Source organism: Merops nubicus, unplaced genomic scaffold (assembly GCF_000691845.1).
Source record: "Merops nubicus isolate BGI_N331 unplaced genomic scaffold, ASM69184v1 scaffold41959, whole genome shotgun sequence".
Lineage (NCBI taxonomy): Eukaryota > Metazoa > Chordata > Aves > Coraciiformes > Meropidae > Merops > Merops nubicus.
The window spans coordinates 459-16,733 of record NW_008631017.1 but is presented as its reverse complement, the minus strand read 5'-3'; the positions used below and the strand labels follow the sequence as shown (position 1 = coordinate 16,733).

General features: G+C 54.5%; 2 protein-coding genes across 2 annotated transcripts in view; both read right to left on the bottom strand.

Moving 5' to 3' along the window:
- BAIAP2L2 (BAI1-associated protein 2-like 2) overlaps positions 1-2,914 on the bottom strand; it is a gene marked incomplete at its 3' end in the record, with an annotated part of 5,321 nt that extends 2,407 nt beyond the window's left edge. Inside the window, exons 1-6 of the mRNA XM_008947466.1 lie at positions 2,876-2,914; positions 2,056-2,131; positions 1,684-1,770; positions 1,026-1,087; positions 742-813; positions 6-122 (exon numbers count right to left, since the gene is read on the bottom strand). Coding sequence (XP_008945714.1) covers positions 6-122; positions 742-813; positions 1,026-1,087; positions 1,684-1,770; positions 2,056-2,131; positions 2,876-2,914 — 453 coding nt within the window. The remainder of the gene's footprint in view (positions 1-5; positions 123-741; positions 814-1,025; positions 1,088-1,683; positions 1,771-2,055; positions 2,132-2,875) is intronic.
- Positions 2,915-4,704: 1,790 nt separating this feature from the next.
- PLA2G6 (phospholipase A2, group VI (cytosolic, calcium-independent)) lies at positions 4,705-16,166 on the bottom strand (the record flags this gene model as incomplete). The annotated part of the gene is made up of 14 exons (XM_008947465.1): positions 4,705-4,846; positions 5,174-5,247; positions 5,867-6,034; positions 6,695-6,849; positions 7,492-7,628; positions 7,812-7,962; positions 8,463-8,626; positions 9,317-9,407; positions 11,076-11,228; positions 11,661-11,769; positions 11,965-12,147; positions 13,052-13,148; positions 14,292-14,479; positions 15,986-16,166. Coding segments are annotated over 14 exons (1,993 nt in total), but the record flags the coding sequence as incomplete, so codon positions are not given.
- Between the last annotated feature and the right edge of the window lie 109 nt (positions 16,167-16,275).

The window sequence follows — 16,275 nt, the reverse complement described above, 5'->3', positions numbered from 1 at the left end:
CTGACCTTCATTTCCCGGACGTTCTTATCTCGGGCCCTCTCCATCCTCCACAGCTCTGCCATGCACTGATCCAGGGTGGTGGCTCTGCGCTGGTATTCCAGCTCATACTGCTTCTGGCTTTCCTGCCAGGGAGAAACCAGGCTGGGTGAGGAACAGGAGACCCAACCACCCTGTGATGCAGCTGGGGTCCTGCTCTGATGGCTGGTGGAGCATCTGAGTGCCCCTGAAACCAGCCTTCACCTGGACCTCTGAGAAAAAAAAGTCTTTCTTTACCTTTCTCCTCATTTTGAAGGGCCCCAGAGTGCTAATGAGCCTCAGGATCTCAGGAGGGAAAACTGGCACCCAGCTCCCCTGGCACTGGGAGCAAGCCCCCAGGCCTCTGCCTCCTGCCACGACTCTACCCACTGGCATGGCCAGCTGGGCTGCAGGGGCACCCACACCCAAGCAAAGGCTGTGGTCTGGGGAAGCTCAGAGCTCTGCTTTGGGGATGCCAAGACTTTCAGCCCTGCTAAAGCAGTTGGCACATCCCACTGCACAACTCCTCTAGTTCCCTGCCCTCCTCAGTGTTCCATCATCAGCCAGACGAGGGGCTTTGGTCCATGTTGGAAGAAGAAGAGAAGACCCCCTAAATCCTGCTGAGGAAAGTCAAGGAAATGCCTCAAGTGCTCCACCACAAGCCCTTGTGCAGAGGGGAGAGGGAAACAAGGAGGGTTGAGGTGGAGAAGGGAGTTCAGCACTCACACTGATGAACTGCACATCCATTTTGGTGTTCTTCTCCATGTGCTGCAGCAGATCCACGTGGAAGGTCTGAGCCTGGAAGAGGCACAGAAGACATCATCCTTGTCCCTTCACCACGTGGAGCACCAGGCAGGCTGTGGGCATGCCAGCTCTGGAACACGTGCAGCAGGGAGAGCAAGGAGGCAGGCAAGGAGAGGGCAGGAGATGGGGCAAATGCCAGCATGCTGTGGTTAAAGAAGTCCCTTTTTTCCCTCCCATCTGCACCAGCCCCTGGGAAAACCACTCACCACAACTTCCAAATCAGAGCTCAGGAGTCTCTGTGTGTCGGACATCTGCATCAGAATCTCACCTTTGGGGAAATAAATAGGAAAGGAGGAGAAAATCCTGTGGCCATTTCCTGAGCTCAGCAATGTGCAACTCAGGCTGTTGATCTACAGGTGTGAAAGTCCAGCAGATACCACGACGTGCTGCTCTCTGCACCCTGAGACAGGCTGGCAGCCTTCCCCCACCCAGGGCTCAGCCCCACCACCACTCCCCAGGCACTGCCAGTGTGGCCTTGGCTCCAGCCTCTCAACTGGATTTCCCCCCCACACCTGCAAAGGAGGAACAAAATGTTTCCTCTGAGGTGAAAGCTCTCAGGATAAGATGTCTCAGCAAGGAGACATCTGTGAGAGGTCCATCACTGGAGGTCCATCCCAGGAGCTGAGCTCAGTCGTTGATCTCAGACACTTGCAGGGGGGTGTGCTGGTGCCTTGGGGATGTTCAAGGATACACAGATTCTACTCTTACTGCTTGGACGGGGCCTGGTGCTGTGAGATACCATTCAGAGGACCTGTCTTCCACCCCCCAGCAAGTGGACAGGGACTAGGTAAGGAGGAAGACCAAAAAAAAAAGCCTCACTGGGGCTCATCACAGGGCAGAGGATGGTGAGCATAGGAGCCTTACCCAGCACGTGTGAGGTGGAGCTCTGCAGTGCTTGCTCCCCAATCTTCTCAATCGCCTTAAAATACACTTCAGCTGCTTTGGACAATGCTGTGAGGAGAAGAGGGGGGAGGTAAGGATCTGAACTGCCTTCCCACCACCACCACCAGCCTCAGCAAGCAGCACACAGGGCAACCACCCCCTACTACCTTGCCTAATAACAGCAGCGGGTCCCCAGAGGAGAAGGAAAATGAGCAAGAGCAGCTGAGGACACGTCAAGATGAGGACAAGCAGCCTTGCCCTGGGGGACAGCAGCCCCTCCTGACACACCCTGGACACCCAAGATGGATGCAGCAGCAGGGTCTGGAGCCTGGGCAGTGGCAGGACCCCACTCACCATGGAAGGCACGCAGGTAGTTGTTCCCCAGGTACACCAGGTTCTCCAGGGCGGGGTTGAACTGCTCCAGAATACTCTGTGGCCAGGCAGAAGCAGGTTAATGCCAGTCTTCCCCACACCCCGGGGACCTCAGCATGGGCAATGCCCTCCTGCTGAGGTTCAGCTGGGGCACTGGATGGATGTGGGGATGTGGAATCCTGCACAGAATCAGCCCCCTGCATCCCTGGTGGCTGCTCTGCCAGGAGAGGAGCAATGCCAGAGGGCAAGGTAGCCCACTGCAGAGCCAAGTGGTCACCTGCAGCATGGCACTTCCAGGCCATGCAGCTTGCTAAGAGAAGGGGTGGATTGCTTCAGATCAGCCTCTCTATCCTTCCCTGCTCTACTTATCCAAGGTGTTTGCTGCCTACAGCAGAGCAGAGGTTGGAATAAGCAACGAATCCCCTCTTCTCCCAGCCCTCAAGACCTCAGCACAGCACCGATGTGTGGAGGGAAGTGTTTGTGGGATCAGACTGAACTCAGCCAGCTGAACTCCTTTCTGGTCACTGAACCAAGTGGTCACCCATCGTAAGTATGCTCTGTGTCCAAACCACCTCAGTTGCCCAGCTCCTTCCCAGCTCTGCCTGAAGACCTCCACCACCCTGTTCTCCTGCCAGCCATCTGCTCTCAAACACAGCCCAGAGGCCCCAGCAGCTGCTGGGGATGGATCCAGCCCTTAGCTGTCCACTCTCCCAGGGAGCTGTTGGCAGAGAACAGCTCCTTCTCTTCCCTCCTACACGTTTCCTCTGGGCAGATGAGAGCAGCCTTTGCTCTCAGCACTCACCTTATAGATGGACATGGTGGATCTGTAGGACAGGTCCATCTCTGGAGCCTTTTCCCCTCTCCCACAGGGAAGCAAGGAGCAAAGGAGAGCCCAAAGTGCTACCCTGGCCTGGAGGACTCCAATTCAGGAGGTGGCTGGCTTGGAGAGAGCCTGGCACTGGCAGGACAGCAGGAAGGCACAGACCTGGCACAAAGGGAGCCGAGCGCTGCTGGAGTTTAATAATTCACCAGCCCGGGGGCTGGAACTTGATCCTGGAAGTAACCGGAGTCTGGGGGGAGAGGAATCCTGCGACAGCCAGCAGGGGCATGTGAGCACCTCCCTGCATTATTCATCACCCGGGGAGGGAGCCCCAGGAAAAAGCAGGAAGGAGCTCCTGCTCCTTCCATCCCAGGAGAGGGAGTTCTGGTTTTCCACAGGAAAGCAGGAAAGAGAAAACCTTCGCTCCACGTTAAAAGGCTGTTAGCTCCACAGTCTCCTTTGTGAAGGTGAAGACCAGAAGGCAGATCATCAGCTTTGAGCCCTGTCTGTGACTTGGCACCCACTCTCCTGCCAGAGATGCCCCTTAGGAATCCGTGGGCAGCAGGTACAGCAAGCTGGCAGCAGTTACCTTGTCCAGGAACCACTGGGGATATCAAAGTTAAAAGCCAAATTCCTGATTTTCTACCTGGATGAAAGCTCAGAGACTCTCTGGGAGCTTGCAGGAGGGAGAGAGACACAAGACAACCACGAACTGTGTGCCAATGTGGCAAAGTTTAGGGCTGGGGTGGCCACTAGATGAATGACAGAGGCTAACCCAAACCAGGACACAGTGGAACCAAATGCAAACCTCTTTTTATTTCAGGCCCCATTAGTTTTGCATAGAAGCACTGTTTACAACAGCAGTCAAATGCAAATCACTAAGAAATCAGTTTTTCAGGTTACTCCTCAAAACACCTCCAAAAGAGAGACATAATTTATTTATAAATATGCAAAATTTCCTGCAGAAACACGGAGCAGCCACGATGGGATTTCCAGCAGTAAAAACACTAAATCCAAATAGTCACAGGCTCAGCTTCTTTGGTAGGAACTGATGTCAGTGTTTCAATTCCACATTAAGAATAGAGAAAGTAATAATAATTTATTAATAAAGAGTAGCCCAGCAAGTCAAGTGGCACAACACAGGCTCGGGGGGTGGGTGTCTACTCCCACCCCAGGGACAGTCAGTACCTGTGCTGCCAGCCCATCTCAGAGGGGAAAGGGGAAGGTGCTACAGAAGACAACTGGCTCAAGAAAGCTTCCCCCAAGGCCAGCCACAACATTCCGCACCACATCTACTGCAGAAAGCTGCAGTGTTTCCACTCCCCTTCAAATCAGGCCTGTTCAGGGAAGAATAATCCCTTTTCCCCACACTATACACTCCAAAGCACTTTGGCCCCAGTGGGCCAAGCAACCCCCTGAAGCTTTATCTGGCCTTAGCCCATTCTGCAATGTGGGAAGGTGCAAAGTGCTGCAGAGCCAGGAGAGACTCCAGCTGCTACAGCTCCAGACAGGTCGTTGGGGCTGTGCCTGCTGGGGAAGGGCTCTAAGGTCAGACAACAGGGCAGCAAAGCTGAGCACAGGAGCAGAGATGGGGCTGCAGTACAAAGACAAGTGTCAGATGTTTGGGAGTACATGGTTGTGTCCTGGAATACAGGTGTATGTGCACTGCTGTCTACTAAATAGCATTAATTCCTCAGTAGTAGTAGTAATCCCTCCCCTCCTCAACACCTTGGTTTGAGTGCAAACCCCAGCCACTTCAGTGCCTGCTGCTCCTTGCCCTGGGGCTGCAGAGCAGGAGCCTCCAAAGCCAGTCATCTGCAGAGATGTTGCACCAGCTGCTGGAACTGCTCCCGTTGCTGGTAGATGTAGAGCTGGGTGTCCCAGAGAGCATCCACCAGCACGGCGTCGCTCACCTCATCCAGCATCACCTCCGTGTGCAGCTGGGGGCTGAGCCTGCACACAGCAAGAGAGCATCACCAGCTGGGCACAGACAGCAACGGGGCAAGGCTGGGGCCAGCACAGGGCTTGGGTGAAGTGGCTCTTTTGAAGAGCTTCCCCTTCTTCAAAGCCCAGCCACGCTCAAGCTCAGCGATGGCACCACCTAAAGCACGAGCCTCAAGAGATGGTGGAACAGGGGGGGCAGGATGCACACCCCAAAGGTCCCTGTCAGACACCAGCCCCGCCTCAGCCCAGGAGATGCTATTTGGGATGCCATGGCCAGGTCTGAAGGGAAAGGGATTAAAAACAGCTCTGTGGAGGGAACAGAGAGGAAGCTCCTACCGGAAGTAGGCGACATCGGTCATCTCGCACCAGGCCCTGGCACGATCCACAGCTGGGCCATCTGCATCCGTGCACTGCAGGAGAAACAGGCCACTGGCCCCCTGCCCACCCCCTGCCCAAAAGAGCCCCCCCTGACACCCAACAAACTGCACGAGCTCGGAAAACCGGGCGCAAGCACACCCTGGGTGGCACCGGTCGCCGTCGAGAGGGAGTCGGCTGTTGATTCTTTGGGGTCTTTTTGGTTGGGATGGTTTGGTTGGTTGGTTGTTGGGTTTTTTTGGGGATAACAAAACTTTTCTAGAGAAAAATTAGTTGCTGTTTGCTGAGGTGTGATTTTTAAATTATTTTTTTGTTTTGGTCCAGGTTACTTGGAGGATAATCAACACTCCTTGGAACAATACAAACTCATAGCTGCAAATGCTCCTGAGGGTCACTGACCACCACCCTGTCCTCAGCTCCCTCCAGCTGCAAGAACCTTTCTGGGCACTCAAAACCCCCAAGAGGCAGACAGGGCTCTAGACCCACTGTGCTCCTCAATCCTTCATCTACTCACTGTGTCCATTCCTCGAACTGGCCACAGGCAGAGCAGATCCAAGGAAACGTGATTTTCTTCCCAAAGGAAGAAGCTAAAGACCAGGAACCTTTGCAAACAGCCCCAGGGGTCCTCCCCCACGCCCTCCTCCCAACACTCACACAATCCACCACCATCTTGCCGAGCTCCCTGGCTCCAAAGACAGTCTTGGCCAGTTCCCAAGGGTTGGTGGGGCGGAACACATCCACAGAGCTCACCGGGACCTGGGGAGGTTTCCCTGTCCCCAGGGAGACCACCAACCCCAATTTTCTCACTTCCTGCTTCTGACCCTGTGGACAAACAGAAGATTTGTTTGCAAGGACCAACAAGGATGTCTTTTCACAGCAGGCTTGTGGAAGCTCTGGAAGCCAGGGCAAGAGGCTCAGTAGCCTTTTGTCTCCCACATCTTCCCCCTTCAGTTCTGCCTGGTGAGACAGGTACAATCCGTGCGACTTCAACCCTTGGATTGTTCTGCCCCTTACACCCCTGGCTGCACCCAAACCCCTGGGAGCACCACAAAGCTGAGCCCTAGGGCAAGATGACTGTGAACCAGTCAACTGTTCCAGTCATTTTGGCAACACAGCTCCCCTTGTAGCTAAACGGAGCAGTAGCTGCCAGTAGTTAGTCATTTTTCTGAGCAACTTGCCACGCCACAGAAGGCATTCACTCTTCAGCCTTGAAGAGCCTTGCCGTTGTCTTCTCCATTTATTTTTGGGCAGAAAAAGGCCCCACTGGGACGAGTTGTGGGCCACACACAACCATCAACCAAATCAAAACAGCAAGGACAGACTGATGGGGCTGCCTCCCCTCCTCCCACCCTTCTCAGAAGGAGCATTTCACCCCTCAGCCACCATTCCCAACGCACATCCTTCTCCACACGCTCCCTTCTAGGCTGGCTCCAGCAAGCAAATAAAGCCCCAGTGACCAGTCAGGGGCAAAATTTCCATCACCTTCTTAAGGAGGGTCTTGTTGTACTCGTGGATCTCCGCCATGGCATCAAGGGTGGGGTTGTTGGCCAGCAGCCCACCATCCAAAAAGCGACCGATGGGCCTGAAGTAGGTGGGAGCCGCGCCACTGCAGCGGGCAGCACGCCACACCAGCTGCTCTGGAGGGAGAGAAAGCACAGGGCCCCTCTTGCAGCAGCTCTCCTGTCTGCCAGGAGCACCCCACCTTCACCAGCACAAAGCAGGAGGACTTGCAATCCCAGAAGACCCTGCCCTAGACGGTTGTGGCCCTTTCTCCCAGCTGTAGGGTCTCTGCTTGGATATATTGGATTATTTTGGGGGGTGCTTTGAAAGATGTTCTCACCACTTTCTGTGTAGCCTGGGTCAAATTCACTCTCTACCATCTTCGTTGCTGCTATTTTGATGGTGAACCAGTTATGTTTGCTAGGCAAAGAAAGAAGCAAGCTGGAGGGGGCTGCATGCTTCTGTTATACATTTTTTTTTTGTGTTAATCTGCTCCTGAGAGCCCAGAGAAAGGCACTGCTGGCACACAGGACTACTCTAGCAGACCCTTTCTTCAAGAACCTTCCTAGCCAGCCCCTGGTACAAGAGAAGCCAAGGGCAGAAGAGAAAGCAGAAAAAGGAATCACCACAAGGACCAAGCTACAAGTCAAGATAGGGATAAGCCATTGCTGGGACCTCCTGATTTTCAGAGCAACGGGAAGAAGAACAGGAAATCTTCTCTCTGAGGGACAGCCCCGTTTCCCTGCCAACCATCTGGACTGCTGTGTGCCAGCATTTACCTTCTGGCCGAGTGAGTGGTTTGAAAGATGCACTTGTCTTGTATTCAGTGGAGACTTTTGTCTCTGGTACGGGGTAATTTCGGAAAAGGTGGAGCTCAGCAGGCTGCCGGTCACACAAAGTCCCTGTCACCATCACCCTAGGGAGAAGACATGACAGAAGAAGAGTAAAATGTCAAAAAAACCACAATATTTATGGTTTCGATAGTCCACACGTCACCCTCCTCCAGCTCTGACCTAGGGAGAGGCTCAGCTCTGTGCTGAGAGGGGTCTAGAGCACACTCAGGAGAGCATCGAGCAGCGCAGCCCCACGCAGGACTTACTTCGGTTTTCGGACATCTGTCATTTTGGTGTTTTCCCCAAATTCCTTCTTCAGGAACTCATCCAGGGGCTCTGACTCGTAGGGCCGAGCCCCCCGGAACACCATGTCCTTCATGCGGAAGTACAGGCAGCGCATGTAGTCCATGGGCTTCCCTGAGATGGGCAAGGGCAGGAGCAAGAGGCAGGAGGAAGGGCAGGCAGAACAAAGAGCACATCAGAGCCAGGACCTTCCAGGACCAGCGGGAGATGGGAGGCTTCACTCCCAATCCCATCCCCTTCCCCAAGCTGCCCCTCGTCTGCTCAGACCTCAGCAGCATGACTGGGAGGGATTAAAGAGGAAGGGCAAGCTTGGGGCATAGTTTCCCACTGTCAGGAAGTGTGGATTGCCACCTTGCTGGAAAAGCCCCGTGGAGAGATCAAGAAGAACAGAACGTTGCACTCTGCCACCACACACCTCCCAAAAAAAAAAAAAACCCCAGCAGGAAGCTGCCCAAAGCCAGCTGAGGTGAGAAGTGAGCGCAAAGCCACCTCTAGGCCTTCCTTCACTAACATCCCTCGGAAAGGATGACCCATCTCAGCTGGGATTCAGAGAGGCAGCTCCCCAGAAGTGCCCAGGGAAGTGCCATGGGGCCTGTTGTTTGCAGTGTCCTTACCATGGACAATAGCCAAGGCCAAGATCCCCCCAGTGCTGGTCCCCGCGATCCAGTCGAAAATCTCCCGCACAGGCCGGCCCGCGGCCTTCTCAATAGCCAGGAGGAGCTGGATGAGCACCAGCCCCCTGATGCCCCCTCCATCCAGGCACAGCAAGCGGTCCTGACTGGGGAAGAGACAGACACGGGTGACTGGGAGCTGTGGGACAGCTTACAGATCACAACACGGATGGGAAACCACGCCAGCAACGGGGACGGTGCTGTGGAGAGGGTAATCAGGGGACAAATCAATCCAGTGGTGCTTCCTCAGAGGCCAGCAGGGCTGCACGTGGCCAGAGAAGCCTTGGCAGAGCTGGTGCAACACCATTTGCTCCTCAGCCACCTCTAACCTCTACACCAGAGAGGTGTGGAAACGCATCCAAGTCCCTCAGGATGCAGCATCAGATATAAAAAGCAGACCGGCCCGAGTTCCTGCTAGCAGCACCTCAGTGCCAAGCCCTCCTCTGCTCCACACAGGACGAGGTGCAGCCACTGCCAAGGAGCCAGGTGAGCAGCAGGGCAGCGTGTGGAGACGGGGCACTCACAAAGCCCAAACAGCAGAGAAGGAGGGGGACAGAGCAGGGGCTTCACCTGCTCAGCTCGGGCTCTGCTGCAGGCAGGGGCAGGCAGGGGTTGGGTTGCTTACAGGAACAGAGATTTATCACGAGGTTCTGGCAAAAAACTGCAAGATGAATGGATGTTAAATAGAGTCAGCTCTGAGGATTCCAGGCTCACGGGTGTGGGTGGGGAGAATTCACACCCAGGGACTTCACCTTCACCTGGCACAGGAGCCTGGATAGAGGCTGCTCCTCACTTACTTTCTTCCACTCTCGTGGGGTGAGTCCACAATATCTGGTGCCTTCAACAACTGTCCAAGTGTTGCAGAAACATACATAAGGTCCTTGTACCCTAGAGGGCCACGAACATGCAAAAGGGGAAAAAAAAATTAGAGACCGCTCTGCTACCTGAACCCTCCAATGAGTGCCTTGGAGACAGCAGTCAATTGAATCATACTTCATCAATTAGAAAGCCTTCAATCATTCTTTCTGCTTTCTCTCTGCCCCTAGAAAGCTTGATCAGGGTAGTCAAACCTCTCACCAGTGCAGCAAACAATTTCCACCACAATCACACAGAGAACATCCAGCTCCCTTCGCAGCCTTCCCTGCAGGAGACACAACCCATCTTGCCCATACTCACCAGGTACCCCCCCAATTAAACTCCACACCACAGAGGAGAAACCCCATCCTTTAGAGCAGGCAGCTGGAGATGCACTGGCAAAGATGGAGGGATTTGTAGAAGCAGATGATGAGCACAGGAGGCTGAGAGAGGAGGCAGAGCCTAGCAGCGTGCCCACTAGGCAGTTTACTGCAAGCTGCAAGATAAAACCTAGATCTACTCCTGAGAGGTAACCTAGGCAGGAGAGCTGTGGGGACAGGGTGGCTTGTCATTACCCCTCAGGTGACGTACACCCAGGCCACCCTGGGGGTGGGACACCAATCCAGGCTAGGTGAGAAGTGAGCCTGCAAAACCAAAAGAAGAAAGAACAGGGGGAGGGGAGTTAAATACTCTTGCCAGCGCCCAGGAAGGTGGCTGTGGATGGCAATGAAGGTGTGAGGAGCTTCTTCAAGGGCCAGAGCCCATGACAAAAGGCCTTGCTGTGTCACTGTGTCAGAGCTGAAACTGGGGGAGCTGTCTTCACAAGGCCACAGTGAGAAGAAAGTCCCAGTGTCATCAGCCACCGAGAGTTGGGGTGACAGAGCCACGCTCCAGGGCTGGGGGGGACTGTCCTCTAGCCCCAAAGGAGGGTCTTTGCAAAGGAAACCACCAACCTGAGAGGGAAGTGGACCACAAGTGGCTGTCACCTGCCTGCACGCCCCTCTCAAGAGGGTCAGAGCCACCTTCTAACCCAACTCACCCACTGCCCACTCTGTAACCCCTGCCAGTGCCTCTGCCCAAGCTCTGGAGCTCCCTGAAGGAGGTGGGCCTGGCACCTAGAATAGACCCAGGGGCTTATTCACAAGGTCTGGGCAGTCCAGAACACAAGCTATGACACAGTCATATGTCCTAGGATAGGCTTTTCCTACGTGTAACATAAACCCTGTGACCAGGGTCACTCATCCTCAGGCTTCACCCCTTCCCTTCTGCCAACTGCTGGCCTCCAGGATCTGAATGAGCAATGCTTCTGATCTTGTGCCCAACATGACACTGGGAGGTCCTCAAGGCAGACCAGCAAGTATCTCCACTTCTGTAAACGACCCAGTGGATAAAGCACACGCATACAACCAAGTCCTGCATGCAACCAAGTCCTGCACCTCTTCCAAAGGGGTGAGGGAATCAGTCCTCCCCTTCCGTTTTACAGAGCCACCCTGTGTCAGGTCTATCCAACACAAGTTTGGAGTACAAGAGTTTAGAGTACACACAGAGGAAAAGCAGGGAAAAGAGATGGGATCCTGCAACAGCTGAATGAGGACAGAGTCAGCAGAAAATGAGAGCTAGGAGACAATCCTAGAAGAGAACTGAGACAGCACTGTGAAACAAGATGGGAGGAGAGGGAGGGAGGGCCAGGGAAGGCTTTACCTAAGCTGTTGAAGCTGCTCCGGGAGGAAGGTTGGCCTTCCAGGAGGGAGGAGGAGGAGGATGGTGCCAGGCTTGGGGAGGCAGGGATGGGTGGGTGGCAGCGTTCGGTCCCTACAGTTTGCAGCAGGTTTAAGAGCACTTCCCGGTTTGCACCTTAGGTGACGAAGGGGGAGTCACAGATCAGAGAGAGAATCAGTGCACACACACGCCGAGGGGAGCCCTGCCCCTCACAAAACCTTGGGGGGTGGCCTGGGGAAGGGGCAAAGCGTGTCCCAGGTGTCTCTGCCCAAGCACCAGGCAGCAGGACTCGTGCACAGCAGCGGTGCCCAACATGGTGGCTGAAAAGAGGGGGATTGAACGCCAGCTTTTCCTCTTGCATCTCTGCCTCCCAGAAGAAAACTCCACCAAGGGCTGTGAATGCAAAGCCTGTTGCTGCTAGTGAGCGACTAGAAGCTGGGGAAGCACGTTGGAGAAGCATCACCCAGGCTTGCTGTGTTTTTACCTCTCCCCAAAGCACTGTTTTGGCCACCAGGGGAAGGCAGGGTGCCAGGCTTGCGCCCTAACACTGCTGCCATGCTCCCTCACCTTTGCTGCTCCTGGCTGCCAACAGCCCCGGCGTCTCCCCGAGATCATTGGGGATTTCCACATCTCCTCCAAACACCACAATGGCTTTGATCATATCCAGGTGGTCATGCTAGAGCACAAGAGAAAACTCAAGGTGAGAGCCACGCTCCCTTCAGCTACACGATTTCTCATTCCCTCCCCCTTTTTTCACCAGGAAGGGATCACCCCGTGAAGGCAGACACCCAGAATTTCCAAGGAGCCTGCATGAACCCTTTAAGCAAACCCTCTCCCTCTCCTTCCCAGCAGCCTCTGTGGAAAAACTCACCCTCATGGCCAGGTGCAGGGGCGTGTTGCCCCCCTGGCCCCTGGCGTTGGCCTGTGCCCCGTGTGTCAGCAGCACCATGGCGCAGTCGAAGCGTCCCCTCTGGACGGCGACGTGCAGAGCTGTGTCCCCTGTCCCGCTGCTCACGTTCACCTCAGAGCCATGCTCCAGCAGCAGCCGGGTCATCTGCGCCCCAGAGGGTATGGGCCAGGTCAAGAAGACACAAAGAGACCCTGAGGACAGCTGGCTGGGTGCCCAAAAGACCCAGGTCTCACGGCAAGCAAAGCAGGGGGAGGCAAGACCCTTTGCCTGGCTGGCAGGTGGCAGTTGCACTGTTCCAAGAGCTCAAGATGGGACTTTCTCAGCCTTTTACCACAGAACTAGTTGGTGGTTTCACAATCTGGCTAGAGCTCCTGGATGTTTTGGGACTTAGACACAAGTGTAGCAACTGGCTGACAGCAATGGAGAAAAAACAGGGCAGAATTCTTGCCAACTAGGGGGGGGAAGTTTGCTTTTTATCTTCTCTTTCTAAGCCAAGCAGATTTGTGTCTGCTCTGAAACACCACAGGACATTTATCAGAGGGATGTGAGATACTGCAGGAGAGGAAACAGTCCTGCCATAGGAATGTCCTCTGCTGGCAACAAGCACCACTTAAGTGCCCCAGCGTGGTGTATCACACCACTGACCTGCCCACCTCAGGCAGAAGATGGACCACAACCCACGTGCCACCACCCTGTGCCTACCTCTCACCCTCCCTGCCGTTTTCAAGGCATCAAGCTGCTTCCTTCTGAGAAACTGTCAGCAATGAGGAGAGCTCCCCCCAGGGGTAACAGTGCCACTGCTGCCATTTCCCTAACAAAAAGGGAAAAGGGACAAGCTGGCAGTTCTACAGCAGATAAACTAGGGATGTCACAGCAAAGACCCCACTGCTCCAGCCCCCAGGGTAATGAGAACCAAACGCTGGGCTGCTGGCTGGGCCCCAGCACTGCCAGAGCTCTGCACAGGGGCTGAGGAAAGGGAGAGGGCAGCAGCAGGAGGAATTGAGGGCGGGCTGGGTGGCAGCACCTCACCACAGCGTGGCTCATTTACCTCTGCCTTCTTCGCCCAGTGCAGAGGAATGGCTTCGTAGCGAGGGTCCTTGGAGCCAACCTGGCTGGCATCCACCTCGAGGATGGCCTGGGCACACCTGGCAAAGACAAGGAGATGAAGGGCTGGGTGCCTGCTGAGAGCTCCACTCACACCAGCACCTGCCTTCCACCCAGAGCCTCACAGGAAGCCCCTCAGCAGCAGCAGACTCTCTGCAACACCTACGAGTTCCTCAGCTCCAGTTTTGTTTTGGTTTTGTTTTAGAAAGGAAGGGAGCAGCAGGAAGCACACAAGCAGCACAGTGCTGGGAGGAAGCAGGAGAATCCCTTCCCAGATCCAAGCTGTGGAGCAACATCTGGGTGCTTCTCCAGTACAGCAATATGGCATTTCTGGAAACTCTCAAGACTTGAGGGGAAATTTTCCTCTTCTCCCTCTTTCTCTGTAAAAATGGGGATAAAACTGAAATAGTTCAATACTTGCTGAAATTAACAATCTGTGGACTTCACTACAAGTGGAAAAATTCAGACTTATTGTGACTAGACACATCATGTCTCTTTTAGATTTGGCTCCAGAGCGTGTTATTAAGAGTCAAGAGTAAATACAGATAAACAATACAGATAAACTCAGGGAAAACCTTTTTTTTTCCTGAAATTACTTCTTTCTTGTCCACACCAGCAGTTCTCTGTTCTTTTTCCGAATTGGTGATGCAGCACAAGACATAAAATCAACAAATGCTTGAGGTTGTAAGGGACCTTTCAAGGTTATCTAGTCCAATCCCCCTGCAGGGAGCAGGGACATCTTTAAGTATTTGAGGTTGCTCAGAGCCCTGTCCAGCCTGATCTTGAATGCTTCCAGGGATGGGGCTTCTACCACCTCTAGGCAACCTGTGCCAGCGTCTCATGACCCTCAGTGTAAAAATTTCTTCCTTTTATTTAGTGTGAATCTTCCCTCTTTTAGTTTAAAACCATCAGCCCTCATCCTGCCACAGATCTGCTCCAACAAGTCCACGTCCTTCTCACGCACCAAACAATCCACCCATCAAATCTGCACCTCTCCAATTCAGAGAGAAGGATGCTAAGGGGGGGACTGCATCAAAGGCTTTCCACAAGTCCAGAGAGACGACATCCACATCTCTCCCAACATCTTCCTACCAACTACTGCCCTGCAAGGGGAGCCTGAGCCAGCAGACAAGTTCCCAGGCTGGAGGAAGAGCTCTGTTCCAGCAGCCCAAGCAGCTCCTTACCCCTTCTGGGAGAACTTCAGTGCAGTGTGGATGGGGTAGCCCAGGGTCCCCACGACATTGCAGCTGGCACGGCACCTCAGCAGGGACTGAACCATGTCCTCCTTGCCCAGCTGACAAGCCAGATGCAGAGCAGTCAGCCCAGCGTGGCTCAGGTGGTCCAGGCCACAGGTTGGGGTTCCACCCAGGAGCTGGGAAGAGGAGATAAAGAGATAAATAAAATAGCACTGTCTCTTCCCAGGCTCTGAGAGCAGGCTGTGGAGCACAGGGTTCCTCACAAGGCCACAGCCTGTCCTCTCCACTCTTGCTTTCAGCACAAGAAGTGCTCCTTGTCTGCTGTCCCCACAGGGTCTCTGTGTCCTCTTCCTGTGAGCTGAGTGCTTCTGAGACACCCCTCAACCCAAAAGGGCTCACACCACCTTGAGCAACACAGCCCAGAAGACTGCCAACGAGAGCCAAGCTCAGCCCCCACCCAGTGAGAGCACCAACTGGAACCAGGAGTTTCTTCTCCTGCTGTGGCCCCAGCAGTTACCACAGACAGGCAGCAGCTCAACCTCCAGGAATTTAGTTTCCCTTCTCTGGTTTGGCAAGGAATCAAGAGAGAAAATAGACAAGCAGAAGACAGATCAAACCTGGAAGCTTTTCTGCAACAACAAGCCAAGATGCTGCCAATAAATAAAGGCAGAAGATAGCTTTTTAATAGAAAAGTCCTAACTGCCCTGCCCCCCAGCACAGCAAGCCCCAGTCGACATCCCTCCCCGCCCCCCACAGATTAGGAAAGCCCAGCAGAGCTTAGCAGACAGAGGGAGGACTGTCACAACAGGCATTGGGCAAACGTGAGGGGTGCAGCCACAGGGGAGAGTCAGCCTCGTGCTTGCACTGGGTGCTGGGGAGCTGACACACTGAGGAACCAAGGTGCAAGGCCACCACGCCCCTCTGAACCCTGTCACTCTGCCCAGGCCTTCTCAGCAATCAAGGAGGCCTCTGGCTTCAGACTGTCTTGAGGCCCTGATCCATGTCCCCTGTGCAAGGCCACTCAGCTCTAACAACAGGTTCTGCAGCTCAGGAGAGCCCAGGGAGGTCTGAGCTGTCCCTCAGTCTGTGGGCAACACACGTTGCTCCATGGGAGCACTTTGCCCCAAAACAAACACCCTGCTTGGCAGAGATGGAGGGAGGAGAGCCTGAGGAAAGGCAAGGTGAAGGCCTGAAGCAGACAGCAACCATAGAAACATTAAGGCTGGAAAAAACCTCTGAGGTCAAGTCCAGCTGTCAACTCAACACTACCATGACCACTAAGCCATGTCCCAGAGTGCCATGTCGACATGTTTCTGAACCCCTCCACGGATGGTGACTCCACCTCTTCCCTGGGCAGCCTGTGCCAGTGCCTCACCACCCCTACATTAGAGAAATTCTTCCTAACATCCTCATGTTTTAATGAAGGACAGTTTCTGGGGAAACTTGCTTAATATCCTTGTTGCAGGGTAGAATCTGGAGCCTGCTTATGGGCAACAGCACCAGTAAAGGGGGAAGAAGCAGAAATCAGCCTCGAGCATTAACTGCATGCTGCAGCAAAGGAAACTCCTTTCTCATCCCCTGCCTCCAGCTATTTTCCTATCATCTTCCCCCCCACCCTCACAGCACAGAGAAGACCCGTTCAAGCCCCACTCCCTTCTCAGCTTTAAAAAAACCACCCTCACCTCAACGATCTGGGGGTTGTTGCCTCTCACGGCGTAGTGGAAAACGGTCTCCCCGTTGCTGTCGGTGAGGTCCACCCTGGCGTGGCACTCCAGGAGCTCCAGCAGGCACTCCACGTCCCCCCTGCGGCAGGCCAGGTGCAGGGGGGTGCACCCCTCCTCGCTGTCCCTGCTGTTCACACAGCTGCAAGAGATGGCTGGAGGTGAGGCCACCCAGGGCCACCAAGAGGAGGCCCCGGGGCCGCCCCCGAGGGACCTTCCGCGCCCCCAGCCCGGGGGGAGCACGGGGGTGC